The sequence below is a fragment of the Mandrillus leucophaeus genome, unplaced genomic scaffold (genome assembly GCF_000951045.1).
Source record: "Mandrillus leucophaeus isolate KB7577 unplaced genomic scaffold, Mleu.le_1.0 Scaffold326, whole genome shotgun sequence".
In the NCBI taxonomy this organism is placed as follows: Eukaryota; Metazoa; Chordata; class Mammalia; order Primates; family Cercopithecidae; genus Mandrillus; species Mandrillus leucophaeus.
The window spans coordinates 480840-499623 of record NW_012103432.1 but is presented as its reverse complement, the minus strand read 5'-3'; the positions used below and the strand labels follow the sequence as shown (position 1 = coordinate 499623).

The 18784-nt window shown below is 40.2% G+C and overlaps 1 protein-coding gene across 1 annotated transcript in view; it reads left to right on the top strand.

The window, feature by feature from the left end:
- LOC105545380 (neurexin-3) overlaps window positions 1–18784 on the top strand; it is a 782882-nt gene that overhangs the window by 479705 nt on the left and 284393 nt on the right. Inside the window, exon 9 of the mRNA XM_011988305.1 lies at window positions 15049–15487. Within this exon, the coding sequence (XP_011843695.1) occupies window positions 15049–15487 (439 nt within the window). The remainder of the gene's footprint in view (window positions 1–15048; window positions 15488–18784) is intronic.

The window sequence follows — 18784 nt, the reverse complement described above, 5'->3', positions numbered from 1 at the left end:
GGCTTACTTGCAGTATTTTTTAATCTTTGTATTTCCACAGAGTATGACACTCAATAAATACATGAGTGTCTGAAAAACTGAATAAATGTGTGTATGTCTGTTTCTTTTAACAGAGTAAATTATTTTTGGGAAGGGCCAATCACTCTTTTCTGCTTGTTGGCTCCACATTTCCTAGCATGGTCCTTTGTATATAATAGTTGATCAATAAGTAGTGTCTGAATAATGATATATGTGTCTATCTTCCCCAGATCATTCTAAGTTCTTCAGCAAAAAGATTGTGTCATAAGAATTAGATAGCCTCCAGAACAATGAATTACAAATACTTCATACTCTGTTTAATGCACATGTTTAATTTTTGCTTTGAGTTGAACTCAAGTTACAGTGCCTTATGAGAGAGTCAGGCAGCTTCTCTGTACTACATAAGCATGTACTTGATGAAGCTTGGGGTCAGAAACCTGGAAACTAAGTTTAGTAGGAAATTTAAACGCCAGAGACTGGATGCATCCTAGGAGTGGATTACCAGTATTGATACTTCTAGAGAATTTTCGATTCTTATTTGGTTCTTTCTCCATAAACCTGACCAGTCCATGTATCGCAAGCCTCAAAGGATGCAAGCCTTATTCTGGTGTTTTTTATTGCAAGTCAAAGTCTAGCAGGAGCTGAGGAATGAGCAGCAGAGGGAGGGTGTATTAATTTCCTGTGGTTACAGTAACAAATTATCACAAATTTGGTAGCTTAAAAACAGTAATTTATTTTCTCATAATTCCAGAGGTCATAAATCAGTTTCACTGGACTAAAATCAAGGTGTTAACAGGGCCTCTTAAGGGTCAAGGTGAGAATCTGTTGCTTGACTCTTCCCATTTCTGATAGCTGCCCATATTCCTTGGCTTGTGGCCCTTGATCTCTACCTCCATATTCACATTATCTCTCTGTCTGTATGTGTGATCTTCCTTTGCTTTCATCTTACAAGGATTCAAGTGCTTGCATTTAGGGCCCACCTGGAGAATACATGATAGTCTCATCTCAAGATCCCTAACTTAATCACATCTGCAAAGACACCTTTCCAAATAAGATAACATTTACAGGTTCCACGGATTAGGATATGGTATCTTTGTGGAACATTATTCAGCCTGCTACAGAGATATGTTTCCCTTTTTGTAGATCTTCTAAGAACATTGTTTGCTTACAGACATACTTCAGGAGCAAATGACTTCCAAACTGATGGTCCTTTGAAAAAAAGCCTGGGGCTGCTTTCAGGAAAGGTCTAATTTAGGTCAGCCCAATGCCACTGAACAGATGCATATGGCAACATTCCCAACTCCCATTATGAAAATAAACCATTAATTAATACTTATTGAGGAGCTGATGAGTAACCGGAAGAGCTGGTCTGAGTTCTGGGCAAGGAATCAGTGACAGTCAGTTTCTACCATCTGGCTGCTGTGGGTAGATTGTGGTCCATATCTGTAGAATAAGGTGTGCACAGTTGGCTTGGCACTCGCTCTTCTGTGTCCAGCAGTAGCTCTTGCCATCTGTCTTATCAGAAGAATCAAAATGGATCTAGGTTGTCACTGGGAGATTACTGAGTATCAGTGGACACTATGAGCTCGAGTCGGCCACTCCATGCAAGGTTAGAGCAGGAACTTCACTGATGTTTGAATTAGGGAACTTCAGGACCTAAAATTGGGATGCAGACATTTCTTGACTCTTTCATGTCTTTTCCACCTCTTTCATATAATCTAAGGGGGATATGGACCTTGGAGAAGTCTTCCTCAAGGCTTTGGCAGGGGCTCCTAAACATGCTTCATCCATGCCTACTTGAGTGTAATCTGCTATCTTGAGCCACAGGCAGGAGAGATCAAATTTTCTAGTAATATTTTTTATAATCCAGCTAGCTGAAGAAGTGTGATCAAAGAATCTTAAAAGTGTGATCTTGAAGAATCTTAGTTTCTCTTCTGTTGTAGAGACAGGATAGTAATAGTTGCTGAGCCTATAGGCTCTGAAGCCAGACTTATCTCTATTTCCATGCTGGTTCCACTACCTAATAGCTGTGTGAGCTTAGGTAGATAACAAAATCTCAGATTCCCAGTTTTCTTAATTGTAAAATAAGGATAACAGTAACCAACATATACAAGGTGCCAGGAGATATTCTAAGCATGTTACATATATTTAATCTTATTTTCACAACAACCCTATAAGATAAATGTACTATTGTTATCCTACTTCAAAGATGGAAAAACTGAGGTACAGAGAGATTAAGTAACCTGTCTAGATCACATAGTAACAAGTCACTGAACAAGAATTTCAACTCAGAGTATATGCTTCAACTCAGAATATACTTCAACTCAGCATATTTGATGTTAACTATGTTTTATGCTGCTTCTTCTGCCTCAGGTTGTAAGGATCAAATAGGATGGCCATCTATTCCAGGTCACCTTGGAAAGTTCTGGGTAATATCTCCTGTCCAGGTGAATTATTAATAGTGTCCCCTTCTTTTATTCTCAAAGGTAGTGTCACATCTTGGTTTGAATGTATTTCACATTTGGATTAAATAGTTTTTACATGTGAAACACTAAGAATGATGACCAACCCATAGGAAGCTCTCTGTTAATATTAGCTATCGCTGTTTCTACTACTGCCATCACCACCACCACCACCATCACCATCACCCACATTCATCCCAACTCTGGGACCTTTAGGGTTAGGGGGTTAACCCGAGTTCTGCAAATGCATATCATGGGAGCCACTGTTCCCAGTTCCCACACCCACAGCAGACATTGCTCGTTGATCACAGTACAACAGTCTTTCCTACTTAGTGTCATAGACAACCATTTTTGATTGATCATACTTGACGTGTGAAATGAAAATTATTTATCACACCTAGTTTTATTTAATCTCAGAATACAAGATCCCAGTGTATGGAGACTGAATTTAGTCTGAGCTTGTGGTTTTATATGAAAACTTACTTGATTCCTAGAAGTGATAATGAATTTGGGACCTCTTTAGACACCCTATGTCCCTTTTCTCCAATATTTCTTTCTACCTATTTCCCTATTATTTCTACCTCTTCTTTTATATAAATATAAAAGAAATTTAATTCATCAGTTTCCTATTCTCTGCCTATAATTTTATGTGTTACAATAAAAGACTTTTGAAATACTACCAAAGTGGACACAATATAAATAAGGCAAAGGAGTGAGTCATCATAGGAATTACAGTTGGCACCCAAGATCAAAGGCTTAGAAAAGCTATCTTTAAATGTGATTTGTGTAACTGGTAGTGAAATTCATTTCAGGTTGATTTTGCATGGCATAAGGGACATCTAGTGGTTATCTAGGTCTCTGCAGATTTACTAAAGGTAATGCAAACTCGTAGGTATAAGTATTAGGGTTTATATACCATCACCTTGAAAGGGAGTCCCAAGAAAGGAGGGGACCTTTTGTTGCATGACTACTTTTAAGCTAACAAAGTGTAAAGAAACCTTTTTCGGAAGAAAATTAATTCGAGTCCTAGCATTTCTATCTATGTTATTGTCAGTTTGAACCCAACTCTTATTTGCTGCCTTCTGTACCAGGTTGGAAATCATTCTGTTATCAGCTACCTGCCAGCCTGGTATATTCTTCCTATCACTTTCTCTACCTCTTTTGCTGATTGCAGAGGGACTCTTTGGACCACTTTGAAAAGCCATCTGATTAAAGCCTTCATTAGGCTAGAAGCAGAACTGCTTCACAGGCCAGGCAAGAAATACTTTGTAATTGCTCCTGATGGGCAGATCTCCTTTGGAGGTTGCTCAGCCATCAGGAAGCCATATAGCACTGGTCCACGTGTATTTTGTATAAATTAGTGGGCTTGACATTATAAGAGATTGCCCCTATGGGCACTTAAAAGAGTTCTCCTGGAACTTACCTATTGGCCTGCGCCTCTTTATGGAACCCGTCTTACACATGGTTCTGAACTAACTGCTTCTGTCACCTGGATTGCTTACAATACCTGCTTGCCTCATGTGCTACTGTTGTTTCCAACCAACTATGCTAGACTTCTTAAAGGTTGTGTTTCATTGAATCTTTTTACAGTAATTTCTATGACTCTTTTGTCTTTGAGACTCTCATATTAGCTTTTTCTACAAAAGCTGTTTGGCATGCCTATTGTCAACTATTTTCTTTCAGAGTAGCTGCTAACAGCCAGAAGCTGCTAGTTGTGGCCAAAGGCCTCATTGTTGGAGATTCATTCTTGCTCTTTGACTCTAAGTACAGAGGATGAAGACTCTGAGGTACTGTCTCAAAACATCCATGTGTTTTCTATGACAAGTCAAAGCTACATTGTCATATTAGAGGTGTCCAGTAGCCCCTTAGCATGCCTCAGAGTGGGAGGTAGTGTTGGCACCGAACTTTGTCAGCCAATCTCTTAGAGGACCTTACTGGAGTTTGTGATTGAGCTTTTACTTCTTCTGTTAGTATTCTGCTGAGACATATACTCTAATGATAGCTGCCACTCTGGGTTGCAGAACTTTCCATATAGATTGCCTTAAAAATAAAAGCGCATTTTCTACACATGCATGCTGGGGAAAACTCTACTAAATATTCAGTGGTTCCATCAAATGCCTTTTATCCATTTGTAATACTTTAGCTTTCTGCCTTTTCATCTTATTACTTATTTTCAGGCAGAATAGATATAGAGGCTTCTTTCTGCGTTATAGTCTTCATCGACTTAAAGGCATCAGGAAGTAGCCCTTGTGATTTTCCTTGCTATTATTCTTCCCATTTTTCCACCGCCTCCTGTAAGCACATACTTTGTGTCAGGTATTGAGAGATACAGAGAGAAAAGGCATAGTTTTCTCCCCTTGAGAGGCTCCTGGTCTACTGGAGGAAACAGACAATTCCAGCACAATATGATAAATACAATGATAGCAGTTAGAACATGAAGCCATGGGGGCAGAGAGGAAGAAATCAGCTTTGGGTGGGAGTGGAGTGGGTAGAAATATTGGAGAAGGGCTTCTCAAAAGAGGTGATGCCTAAACTGTGCCTCAAGTGACAAATAGTAGTTATCCAGGTAGAGAATCCAGGCAAGGCTTATCCCTGGAATGATAAATTGGAGGACCTGCTGAACTTTTGTCAAGGCTGGTAACAGTGAAGTGAGGACTAGATCAGGAAGAGGTTTTTATATAATGCTTCAAAGTTTGCATTTAATTCTGAAGTTGATAAAGAACCACTGAACAATTTGAAGCAGAGAATGACATGTTATTCCCAGACATGTTAACAGTGAGACAATTAGAGTCATTTCTAGTCCTTGGAATAAAAATAACAGTAGTTTCCTAGTGGTTCAGCAAGGTATGTTTTAAATTTTGTCATCTTTTTAATCAAACAGCTTAAGGCTTCCTTTCTAGTCTGTTACCTTTTCCCCCTAATTGCATAATGTATATATTTTTAGAGCTTTTCATAATCAGGTACCACCTATTCATCTGATCTTAGTTCCTCTGCTTTGTGACATGTAACTTTTACTCTAGTGGAGTTGGTGCCCTCATCAAATATTCTAAGACAGAAGGAAATGTAGGCATTCTCTGGGTAGGTCTGTTTAGTACCTAAGAAAATGCAGGAAATGAGAGTGTGTATATATTGAGCTTCTACTATGTGCCATACACTTTGCTAAATACAGGGAATGCATTGGTTACCATTTCAGAAACACACAACCCATGTGTTTATGATGCTTAGTTTAGAGAATCAAAACAGTGCCATCCCTGACAACCAGAGGGTACAGAACTACAATTTCAATCAAGTTTATGGTCATAGGTTCTTGTACATTAATTGACATGACAAGTATATCTCACTCCAATTTTGATATGAAAAAATGTTCCCTCCTTAAGTATCCTTCAACTTTCTCTGTGCATGTTGGTGGCAGCAATTATGTCTCAAGGTCTATCCTCCATGGTCTAGCGCTAAAGATACAGTGGTTATTTAGTACATTTACATGGGCTTTTGTTTCTAATATTCTAGTATAGCTAATCAATTCATATTAACTTGGCTTTTGCATTAGAGGATAAGAAAGGTGGAGAATAGGTTCATCTCAATTTCTGGCTCTCAGTGACTGGTAGTTAACTTCTGGGAGCACTAGCTTGAGAGGATTCTGAGGCTTCATCTGGGTTGAGTGGGAGTAGGATATAAATACATCGATTGATGATGAATGCCATCTGCTGGGAAAGGAGGGTAGAGGCACTTATTTGCCGACATGGCTCGAAGAAATGGGAGAGCTGCTATCCAGTTGTGTGTGAAAAGATTAACTGGCAACTAGAAACTTAGAAACTACCCATTGACTAGTTCTGGCTTGGAGAACTATGGCCTATACTTGCCAGTTCATATCTTATGTCTCTGCCTGGGTCTGTCTATGTCAAGTTATTATTTATTAACTTAGTAGAAGCTTAGTAGACTCTGTGAAGATGATAAAGCCTGAAACAGCAAGCCTGTGATAGACTGTGATAGACTGAGCCTTTATAGTATCCTTAATGCTCCAGAAACTTGATTGACTGGAAACTTTTTCTCTTTCTTTTTATTTTTTATTTATTTATTTTTTTTTGAGGTGGAGTCTCACTCTGTTGCCCAGGCTGGAATGCAGTGGCATGATCTCTGCCACCCGGGTTCAAGCGATTCTCCTGCCTCAGCCTCTCGAGTAGCTGGGATTACAGGTGATTACCATCACGCCTGGCTAATTTTTGTATTTTTAGTAGAGACCAGGTTTCACCATCTTGGCCAGGCTGGTCGTGAACTCCTGACCTCATGATCTACCTGCCTTGGCCTCCCAAAGTGTTGGGATTACAGGCGTGAGCCGCTGTGCCCAGCCTGGAAACTTTTTCTCTGAGATACACAAATACATTGCAGCCTGTTCCTGATCAACTGTTTAAGTGGAATAAAAGTCCTAAGAAAGTTCTTCTTGAGAAGAATAAAATTGAGACCTCTACTCTGAACAGGTATGGAGCATTCAATAAGGCAAAGGGTCGGAAATCTTGCTTAACTTCTTACTGTTCCCATCTGTAACTGGGCATAAACCTATATGATCATTTTCCTTTCACAAAGAATCCATCAAGTAAATACTCGTTAAAGCCTACGCTTAACTTGAGCACCAGTAGTAATGACTCGCATTATCAGTGGGGCTCTTGGGCTGGCACTCATGGCTCTGTGATTCATGAGGGCAGAGTAACTGACTGGCTTACAGCTGTCTCTCTTTTTCTGGCTGGCCTGCCTGCATGCCTAGATGACTGAATGGCTTTTTTCAGAATGAGGTATGGACTAAGGATTTTGCTACTTCAACATCAGTTTCCTGGATCTTTTCTTCTACTCCAGCTTGCCATATGTCCCTTTTATCTTTTCCTGGCCTCTCTCTTACAAATAGGGCCATAGATCAGAGAGGATGGCCCCATCTGGTGAAATCTAGCTTTCAGATATGCTTCGTTTGACCCATAGAGTGTTGGATTACACAGAATTTTAAAAATTTAATTAACTGTCAACATTGTACTATTGGTTTCAACTTTATCTGGAGTTTTTTTAACCTTTATTTTGAGCTCTAGAACTTGGACATTTTCTGGCTCCTGCCTTGCAAGTCTGAACCTCAGTTCCAGTTTTCTATTTCTGGTGCTTAGTCTTTTATCTTTGGCAGATCCTGACCACTGTTAACAAAATACAAAGCATGAAAATGGTGGCATCCATCCGATGCAGCATTTGGGACTTTGAGCCCCAGGTTGGGTGTCAGCTGTATCTCAGCAGGTGGAGTTAGTTTGCCGACCCCTAGCAAGACCAGAGATGCAGATGTGGCTCTGTTCATGCCAGATATTAGGTTCTTCTGACTTTGGGATCTAAGAGGACCATCTGCTGCCACATTTGTGCTTGGACTTCACTGTCGGAGTTTGATCAATGGCATCCTGTGATAAAAATTGATGTTCATGAATATGAATCTAAATCTGAGCAAGTGTTTGCTGTGTGTACATCTCATAAATGTCACATTAGGCAATTAAGTATATACAATTTATAAATAAATATATATAATTTATAAATACATATATGAAGTTCATAAATAAATAATATATGACCTATAAATAAATGTATAAAGCTATGATTTTATAGTTTATTAAATCCAGAGTTTTTCTTTTGTTGTAGCCCTGCCTCTTAGGCTTGACAATTGGCTTAGAAATTATCCTCAGTGACAATCTTTCTTTTTCTTCTTTTTTTTGTCTCACTCTGTCACCCAGGCTGGAGTGTAGTGGTACGATCTCAGCTCACTGCAACCTCCATCTCCAGAGTTCAAGCGATTCTCCCACTGCAGGCTCCCAAGTAGCTTGGATTACAGGCATACCCCACCACACCTGCTAATTTCTATATTTTTAGTAGAGATGGGGTTTCATCATGTTGGCCAGGCTGGTCTTGAACTCCTGGCCTCAAGTGATCCACCTGACTCGGCCTCCCAAAGTGCTGGGATTACAGGCAAAAGCCCCTTTGCCCAGCCTGAATCTTTCCTTCTTAATAACTCCATGCTATACTGTCTGTTGGTTTATTCTGGCTTTTCTCAGTAAATAACAAAATTAATGGTGATCACTAGCACTTACTGAGTGCTTATCAAGAGTCAGAAACTATGTAAAGTTCTTTTATATGTGGGACCATCATCTCCTTTATTTCTTACAATCCTATGAAGTAAGATATTATCTACATTCTACAGTAGAAGAACATAGGCTGAGACAAGTTAAATATCATGCCCAACGTAACACGGTAAGGTGTCCAAACTCTAGTTAGGGTGCCTCCAAAGGTCATGATCTTAACCATGGCACTGTACTGCTACTTCAATCTAACATCTAATTTAATAAAGATATGAACATTTGGTAAGCACCTATATAGTTAGGAGCAATTTCAGATTTTAAAAGGTGTAATTAATATTTCTTATTCATAAGGTGTTTGAAATCTATTGAAAAGACCAGACTTGTGCTATACAAAGATAACAAAGTTGAGAGTTTTAAGTGACAGGGAATGGAGTGGACAGTTTAGAGGAGGGAGAAATCACAGCAGGCCCAAGTCATTGGCTGCCTGAGGGAAAGAAGGGAAGTGGGGCAGAGACAGTGGGATGTGTGATTCCATAGGGACCCCAGAAGCAAGATTCTTTCACAACACTTCTTAGTCATTATTTTACCCTGAGTAGGAACGTTACACAATAATAAGATTAGCCCAAAAGTTTTATATAGAAGCTGTATCATCCTGGAAGCTGAAGAGAAAAAGTTCATTTCATTATTTTCTATTGTCAAAGGATTCAATTTGGGAGGGAGATAAGTATATCTTTATTTTTTGCTTGTTGTGAGTAAACTACTTTGCAGTTAGGTGTACAGTGGAAAAGCTTTATTGAGATTTGTTGCCAACTCTGCTCCACTCACAAGTACCCCAATACTGGCTTCTCCACCATTCCATTTCTCCAACTTCAGAAAATGTCCCCAGCGTCCTTACTTTCAAACCTTCTCCACTGATGTGGAGTGGATCATCGGTGCTCAGGCCTCAAGTCACAAACCTGTGAATGGCATGGTCTTATCCGCTGACCTGGTGTTTTTTATTGAAGTTGTCTTCTATGCAGATACTTTAAAAACAAGAGAAAAGAAAGACCAGGTGGTAAACCTCCTATTCCTTGGCGGGAGAAATACTGCCAAGAAGCCGTCTGGGTACTCCAGGGCACATGCCTACATCCCCTCATTCTTTCTAGTTCCCTTGCTGGAGTGCATAGGGATGGGGCATTTACAATAGAACATGTGGAAACACATTCTCAGAAAGGTGAGAACAGAGTGGCTTGGGATAAGATGGCAGAGGGAGAGAAGAAAATATTTCTCTGAGTGGGGACTATCTCTAATTCTTAGTTTATTCTCATACACCTGCCTTCTAACTCAAATACCTTGGAAGAATTTGAAGTAATAAGTGCATCATGTAGGGTTAGAATACTCTCTCTTTTTCCAGTCAAGTGGGTTGGGCAATAGGGCAGACAGCTTCCTCATTGGTAGGTAATAAAAGGATTCTGATTTATCAGATTGTGGGATCACCAAGTACCAGAGTAGCCCGGGAAATTCTCAAATGGATTTGAAAATCTTGGTGAAGAGGCATCATTTAGAGAGGCTGGAGAGAAGAGAAAGGTACTGCAGCCTAGGAAACCCAATAAACAAAAATACAGAAGCAATAACACCTGGGTTCATACGGGAGCCTTTGAGGTGATCCCTAAGTGGGGAGGTATAGACATCCATTAGAAATGGATTGTACAGGAGGTGAAGGGCTTTGCACAGCAAGATGGACTTGGGTGTGGTTTTTGTGCATGACTAAGGGGTTTCTGCTTTGTGTGTAGGCATGGGCTACAGGAGGGCCTAGAAATTGCCCTCTCTGGAGCATATCCTTACCCCAGTGCAGTCAGAGAGATAAGGGCTCAAGTCCTGTTTATGCATTTAATAGCCTACATGATCTTGGGCAAGTATGTATCCCTGCTGAGTCCCATGTCTGTAAAATGGGGCTAATGCTACCTATTTCATTTGCTTATTGTATATGATATAAAACAGTGTTTACAAAGTACCTGGCACATGGTAGACTCTCAATTTTTGTTACATTGTTCCGGCTGTCAGCTTGTCTTACTGCTGGTATTGTTCCTGTATGTCTCTGTATTAAAGATCATGGAGGAATACAAGTATATTTTTTTTTCCTGAGAGGCTTTGTCTTAACTCTGAGATTCTTTCCTCAGCTGTTTTACTGTCTGGTCTCCTAAGCATGAGTTATGTGTCCAAACAGTAGTCTTTACAAGCCCATGGGTGGGATAGTAAGACCAGCTTGTCACTGCTTGTGACTCTGTTTCTGTACCTCCCAGCCTGTGTGACATCTTCCCCCATAGGGAGTCATTTCTACTTTGTCTTTAATTTCTCCTCGCCGAGGCAACTTGTCAGCCAAGGCTGCTTTCTGTCACTTGATGCCACATCTCTTCCTAGTTCAGCCCAGCCATTTGGGGACATTCATTTAGTTGACAGTCTGATTTTACAGACAACATTGTACCAGACACTAATTTGCCTTGTAAGGGGGTCCAGCAGGGTTTCCTGCCTCCATGCTGACCCAAGGTGCCAGTACACTTCTGCATGGCTGTGGCTGTGGTTCTGCACAGAGCAGGTGGGGAAGGTGAAGATATTAACAATGGAGAGTCCCAGTTGAGCATCACTGGGCTACAAGTCCCTTACCCTCCTGTCCTTTTTCCTCTTGGTAGAAAAACCTTCACAGAATCTCAGTTCAGGACCCTGTCCATTTCCAACAGAAACTCAACACCACGGGTGATGAAGATATAGGATTATTTCTTCCTAGTTTTGTGTACCAGTTTAGAATTGTCGTGTCCTACTATGTCTAACATCCCGTTTGATCTTGACAACAGCCCTGTGGGGTAGGAAAGAGGGACAGTTTGTAGAATAGATATCTAGGCTCTTACCTTTGGAATAAATAAAATGGGACTCAGAAGGGTTATTCAGCTGTCAGTGAGAGTGATGTTGGCTTTTTATTCACAACAGTGAAAATTCCGTATAAATAGACAGATAATTTCAGGGCCATGGAGTAGATAGAGCACTCACCTTCAAAGAGCCTTTGAGAGAAGTCTGGTTATCTCTGTCTGGCCAGTTTCTGGCCCTTGATTCTCTTACCTATCTCTTCAGAAATCTTCATTCCAGCTATCCACCTTCCCTCCCAGTCTCAGTCAGGTACCCTTCTTGCAGAAGAGTTCCTCTTCACTGCTCTTGTATGTTGTTAAAAGCCTTTTTTTTTCCTCCTTTTTATTCTGTCGCCAGCCTCCTGTAGGAATGCCTGATCTCTCTTTCTGTGTATTGTTCCATGGGGCCAAGCCTCCTTCTGTCCCTTTGGGATGACCTATTGTTATACATTAATAATTAACCTTTACTAGGAACTCTAGTCATAGGCATTTAACCCAAATGCAGAAAAAGCCAAAGTTTGTTTATGACAAAGAGATCTCACACGCTGAGGTATAATAGCAAGGGTTAGAAAGGAGAAGCTGACGTTCATTAAACTTTTATGATTTCTTTTCTGGTTTACTCACTTGAGTGATTGCCTGAGGATCCTGCAATATTTCCCTTTGCACATGGTCAGCCCAGTTTAGCTAAAATGAAACATTCCGCTTTTGAATTGTGAAATTGAGCATGCATGACTTTCCATGTAATGTTAAAGATAAGCCTCACAGGTGCTGCTAGTGGGGCCTGGTTCAGAGCACGTGGACCCTGGGGCTCAAATGCCTAGGTTCGAGTCCTGCTCTGCCACTTATCAGCTGTGTGCCTGTGGGCTGGTTCCCTAACTACTCTCTGTGTTCGTTTTCTTCTGCATCTGTAAAATAAGGGAATGATTACAGGTATCTCAAATGGGTGTTGTCTGTATCTAATGGGATGGAGAGGTGTTAAATCCTTACTACAGTGCCTGGTAGTAGGTGCTGAATAAGGGTTAGTATCATTATTTTCAATGTTATTGACTATGGTTAGGTCCATGGTCAAGGTTACATAATAGCGAGTCATTTTCAATGCTTCATCATGGTTATATATCACTCTTACAATACCCATTAGAATGCAAACCGCTTTGCTTGATTCTCTCCTGCTGATGGGAGATGGGAACTAATTCTAAACTTGGATGTGAGGGATTATATGATATGTGCTGGAATGACCCATCCAATTAACTTTCTCTCACAGATATGGACAGATGAGGCTTATTTTAGAAATTAGCCATTGTTGTTTTGGAGATGATAATATAACCTTTTCAGGGCTGTGGAAAGAACGAAATGAGATTAACAGTAACGCTCCAAATAGCTGTGACTTTTGTGCCCTGATGATATCCCATTCCTAAGTGCTTTAAATGTTTTAAATCATTTTATTATTACAAAATAGTTTGTTTATTCCTATATTCCCAATTTCAGGAGAGGAAACAGACGCAGAAAATTTACTTTGCCAAAGTCACATAGCTTGTAAGTAGTAAATGTGGAATTCAAACCTAAATCTGGGTCCTGACTTAGAATTTGAATAAGCTAATATAAAGAAAATAGCAAAGTAGTTGATATGCTCAATATTCAGATCCTTGTCTATTTCCCTTCCATTGTTTTCTGCTTATTAAGCTTTTATGGATATGACATTGCTTAGAAATCAGAGCACCAAAAACCATTCTAGGGTACTATATCAAATTTCAGTTCAAATAAGAGTAAAACTTTTGTGAAATTCTAATTTCAGGGAGAAAGATTAATTTCTGCTTTTAGATGGATTGTACCCGGTTTAGAAAATCATAACAGACTTTTTTTTCATAGATTATTGGGGTTCAGGTGGTGTTTGGTTACATGAGCAAGTTCTTAAGTGGTTATTTGTGAGATTTTGGTGCAGTCATCACCCAAGCAGTATATACTGCACCCTATTTGTAGTCTTTTATTCCTCACCCTCATCGCACCTTTTCCCTCAAGTCCCCAAAGTCCATGTATCATTCTTATGCCTTTGCGTCTTCATAGCTTAGCTCCCACATATCAGTGAGATCATACGATGTTTGGTTTTCCATTCCTGAGTTACTTCGCTTAGAATAATAGTTTCCAGTCTTATCCAGGTCACTGCAAACGCAATTAATTCATTCCTTTTTATGGCTGAGTAGTAGTCATATATGTGTGTGTCTGTGTGTGTGTGTATATATATACACACACATATATACACACGCATATATATACATATATATGTATGTATATATATATATATCACAGTTTCTTTATCCACTTGTTGATTGCTGAGCATTTGGGTTGGTTCCATGATTTTGCAATTGCAAATTGTGCTGCTATAAACATGCGTGTGCAAGTATCTTTTTCGTATAATGACTTCTTTTTCTCTGGGTAGGTACCCAGTAGTGGGATTGCTGGATCAAATGGTAGTTCTACTTTTAGTTCTTTAAGAAATTTCCACACTGTTTTCCGTAGAGGCTGTTAGACAGTCATAACAGATTTTTTTAAACTGCCATCCTCACTTTCTCCACCTACCTACCCACTCTGCAGGACAGTGGCCATGGCTTTGCAGCAGTGTACACTAACCTTGGGTAGGGCACGGAGGCAGAAAGCTCTGCTGGACCTCCTTACAAGGTGAATTAGTATCTGGTTCCGTATTCTTTGTAAAATCAGACTCTCAACTAAATCAATGTCCCTGGCTGACTGACTGACTGAAATAGGGCTTCAGGGTGTCTCATTCTACCACTATACAGAGGGCACATGCAATGTGGAAAAAATAAAAACAAAAACAGACCTCTGTCCCCACCAGCTTTTAACACTTAATCTTTTCTTTAAAGTAACACATCCACATGGTTGAAAAAAAGTCTAACACTATAAGAGGGCACAGTGAAAAGTAAATCACCCTCCCATTCCAGAATATTAATCCCACAAATATACTCCCCAATGACAATTTTATAGTTACAAAGAGACTTTATGCTTACTGGAGCATATATACATATAATGCTCCCACACCCCCACACTTTTACACAATAATAGCATAATGCACCCTCCATCCTGTTCCTTGACAATTCCACTTAACAATGTGACTTGGAGAGCTTCCACATCAAAACCAAAAGCAATACCTTGTTTGCAAGGCCTGCCTAATATTCCATTATAAAGCTGTGCCGTCTGCTGTTGATGGTCATTTAGGTTGTTTCTGGTGTTTTACTAAGGATGCTTCAGTAAATCACTTTGTATGAGGTATGTGAATCCATGCAACTCAATCTCTCTTGATTTTTATTTGCAAGCTTATGTTGTATAACTTTCTGACAACACAAGAAATTGGCCAGGAGACAAGAGAAATTCTGTAGAAATATAGAGGCTTTTTTTAGAGCTTGTGTGCACATCAGATGTTTCTTCAGATACTTTTTTGATTCCTGTGTCTCATTGTTTCTCATGTTGTTTTGAACTATGTCCTGAAGCTTCTTCTTGGGTCATTTTTCCAGGTGCCCAGTGAGTGATGGATAGATACTGTTTGCAAGATTGATTCACATGGCACTTTTGTTTGGCTTTTGACAGGTTGTTTATAAGAATAATGACATCCGTCTGGAGCTGTCTCGCCTGGCCCGAATTGGGGACACCAAGATGAAAATCTATGGCGAAGTAGTATTTAAGTGTGAGAATGTGGCCACACTAGACCCCATCAACTTCGAGACCCCAGAGGCTTACATCAGCTTGCCCAAGTGGAACACTAAGCGTATGGGCTCCATCTCCTTTGACTTCCGTACCACTGAGCCCAATGGCCTGATCCTCTTCACTCATGGAAAACCCCAAGAGAGGAAGGATGCTCGGAGCCAAAAGAACACAAAAGTAGACTTCTTTGCTGTGGAACTCCTTGATGGCAACCTGTACTTGCTGCTTGACATGGGCTCTGGCACCATCAAAGTGAAAGCCACTCAGAAGAAAGCCAATGATGGGGAATGGTACCATGTGGACATTCAGCGAGATGGCAGATCAGGTAGGAAGAGGCAGGATGTGTGACTGAAACTAGACAAAAGCTGTAGCTTCTCAGTTTGTTTTTTGGCTTTATATTTCTTAATTTTCGCTTTTGCATGCTTGTTGATTCTTTTGCTACTCTCTTTAATGGCTGTTGTAAAATTATGTTTCTGAAAAGATACCTGTCTCATAGATGGCTCACATTCTCCACTTCTCTCTCTTGTCACTCACTGCACAATTGTCTCAGTGATAGCTCTATGATCCTGGAGCTAAGGATGGTTTTACAAGTAGCATTTCCAGTGCTACCAGAGCAACTCTCATGTCACTGGTGTGATCTGCCCCCATTCCCCCATTCTTTGCTTCTCTTTTTCCTCATCACCATGGAAACCGATTGTGACATCATTATGTGATTATTCTGTAGGATAAACTTCACTGTGCAAGAGTTTATGCAACAACACACCCTTCAATAATTGGCAAGAGTCATGTTGCACGGAGAAATTATGACAAGAAAGGAAAAGGCAAATTGATTTTTCCTGAAGATACATTCAATTTAAAGCCTTCCTTTGGTGTAAAAGCCTATATTTCACTCTTTGTTCAGACCTCACTAACTCTCTTCCTCTTCATAACCTTTTACATTTTGTTTAAATGGCTTCATTTCTGCAGCTGCAGATCAAACAAGCTAGCCCCAGGCAGTACATAGCTACTATGGAATAGTAACAAAGTGGGGGTAGGGGTGGGGCAAAATAGTCAGGGATTTTTGAATGCCTGGATAGTCTGCCTAGCTTTCTCTGGACCATGTGGCAATGAAGGTCACATTCTGTGCTATCGGAAAGGGCATTTTCCCAAGAGCAGTAATTAGAGCATTAGCATTTCAGACTCATTTCCTGGTTCTCCATTTAGGTAGGATGTGTTCAAGAAGGGTCTTGGCTTCATGTGCCATATTTATAGAGATTCACTCTCCTGATGAACATTAAAAAGTCTTTATTTGGGTATTTTCTTTCTAGGTACATTTGGCCAGTAAGAGAGAGCAATAAGTTCCCCAAAAGGCTGAAACTGGGAGTGACTGAGCTTTGGTGGGTTGACTTTTCTGCATAATTCCAAAGCTAGGCTGATGGCAGAGATAGCAACATTGCCCTTAGGAAGAGCTGGATGAATTCTTTGCAGAGGGCAGACGGATGGCAGATTGCAGCCCTGGCTATTTTATTGCCCCATAGAAATCTTTATTGGTTGTCTGAAATCTGATCAGAACCAAGAGCCTTCAAATTAAATGTGCTCATTAAGCAAGAATGAATAGTGTTCTTTTTACACAGAAAAACACCCCCAAAATTAATTTCTTTGGAGGCTAAATCCCGCCACACTCCCCATCCTTCTTCTTCTTTTCTTTCTCTTTCTCTGTTTTTCAGTAAAATGACAGCAAGGGCAGAGTCAGAAAGCTGTTCCAGAATTATAAACAAAACATTGCTGTTGGTTTTTAAGAGCATGTGTTTGGGATCTCTGAGGTTAGGTCATGGTGGACGGGTTTTGTGTCTGACTAACCTAGACCTTGGCACAGCATAAAAGTTACCTACCTGTGTCACAGGTAGGCTAAAACACACAAAATTGCCATATGTTCATTTCTGTCTGCTCCTAATACAATATATTTTTTGCAAGTAGTGGAACAATTTTTGTTGTTTGAACCACTGGTAGACCCAACTTCAACAAATATGTTTGAATTTCAGAAGTCTTAAATTTCATACCTGGGAGCTAAAGCACTGGCTAATTCGTTTTTTTTTTTTGAGACAGAGTTTCTCACTTGCTGCCCAGGCTGGAGTACAATGGAGCAGTCTCGGCTCACTGCAGACACTACCTTCCAGGTTCAAGTGATTCTCCTGCCTTACCTCCCAAGTAGCTGGGATTACAGGCACCTTCCACCACGCCTGGCTAATTTTTGTATATTTAGTAGAGACAGGGTTTCACCACGTTGGCCAGGCTGATCTCGAACTCCTGACCTCAGGTGATCCACCCACCTTGGCCTCCCAAAGTGCTGGGATTACAGGCGTGAGCCACTGCGCCCGGCCTAGCCAATTTTTTGAACTACTGATGAATTTGATCAAAGCCTATAAAAATGTACTGAGTAAACAAACAATTGTCCCATGAAAGCAGTATAATCTAAAATTTTAATACAATCTGTTAAACTTTCATTTTTTTATGAGAATGTTTTCTGGTAACTTGTTTTAGATTATAAATCTATACTAAGGGGTAGTTATAAAAACAAGTGTATCTAAATGTGGTACCTCCTTCCCTGCTAATCTTGAAGAATAATATGACTAACAGTGATCTAGAAAAACTTTTATAATCACTCCTCACCTGGGCAAGTGAGTCTTAGAACTTGTTAAGTGCATTCAAAACTGTTGTGGTCACACATTCAGAGGACAGATTTTCCTCAGGTTGTCTTTAAGGCTCTAAAATTTAAATTGATTCTAGTATTGTCTTTACTTGGCAATAGATGTCCCCCCGTTTTAGTTGGTGATCAGATTAGCCCTGTGGACATGTGAGGGGTAAAGATAGAAAACTATGCAACAGAGAAAATAGTAAGAGATACAGACCTCAACTTCCCCCTTTGTAAGATAGAGAAAATAATAACTCCTACCTCCCAAGATTGTTTTGAGGATCAAGTCCAAAAATGCACCTAAAATAGTTAAAATGGTGGCCAGGACATTATTGTTGTTATATGTGTTTGAAAGATTAAAAAACAAAAAGCGAAGCGTATTTGTCTAGGAGAAAACTTCTAGGAGGGAGTAGGGAAGCAGATTGTTAAATTCCCCTTAATATCCTTTCTATGTTTCTATTCTTGTGTTGACTTTGTACTTTATTTATTTTTTTTAACTTTAATTAATTAATTAAATTTTTTGAGTGCTAGTCTCGCTCGCCACCCAGATTGGAGTACAGGGGCACGATCTCAGCTCTCTGCAATCCCCGCCTCCCAGGTCCAAGGAATTCTCCTGCCTCAGCCTCTCGAGTAGCTGGGATTACAGGTGCCTGCCACCACAACTGGTTAATTTTTGTATTTTTAGTAGACACGGGGTTTCACCATGTTGGCCAGGTTGGTCTTGAACTCCTGACCTCAAGTGATCTGCCCTCCTCGGCCTCCCAAAGTGCTGGGATTACAGGTGTGAGCCACTGCGTCCAGCCGACTTTGCACTTTAAAGTGTATATGTTTTATTCTTGATGTCATTTGATTTTCACAGCCCTTCAGGTTATATACCCTTCATAGCTAAAGAAACTGAGAATCAGACAGAGGTGAAGGTGACTGATGGATGGCACGACCCATTTATCTTGG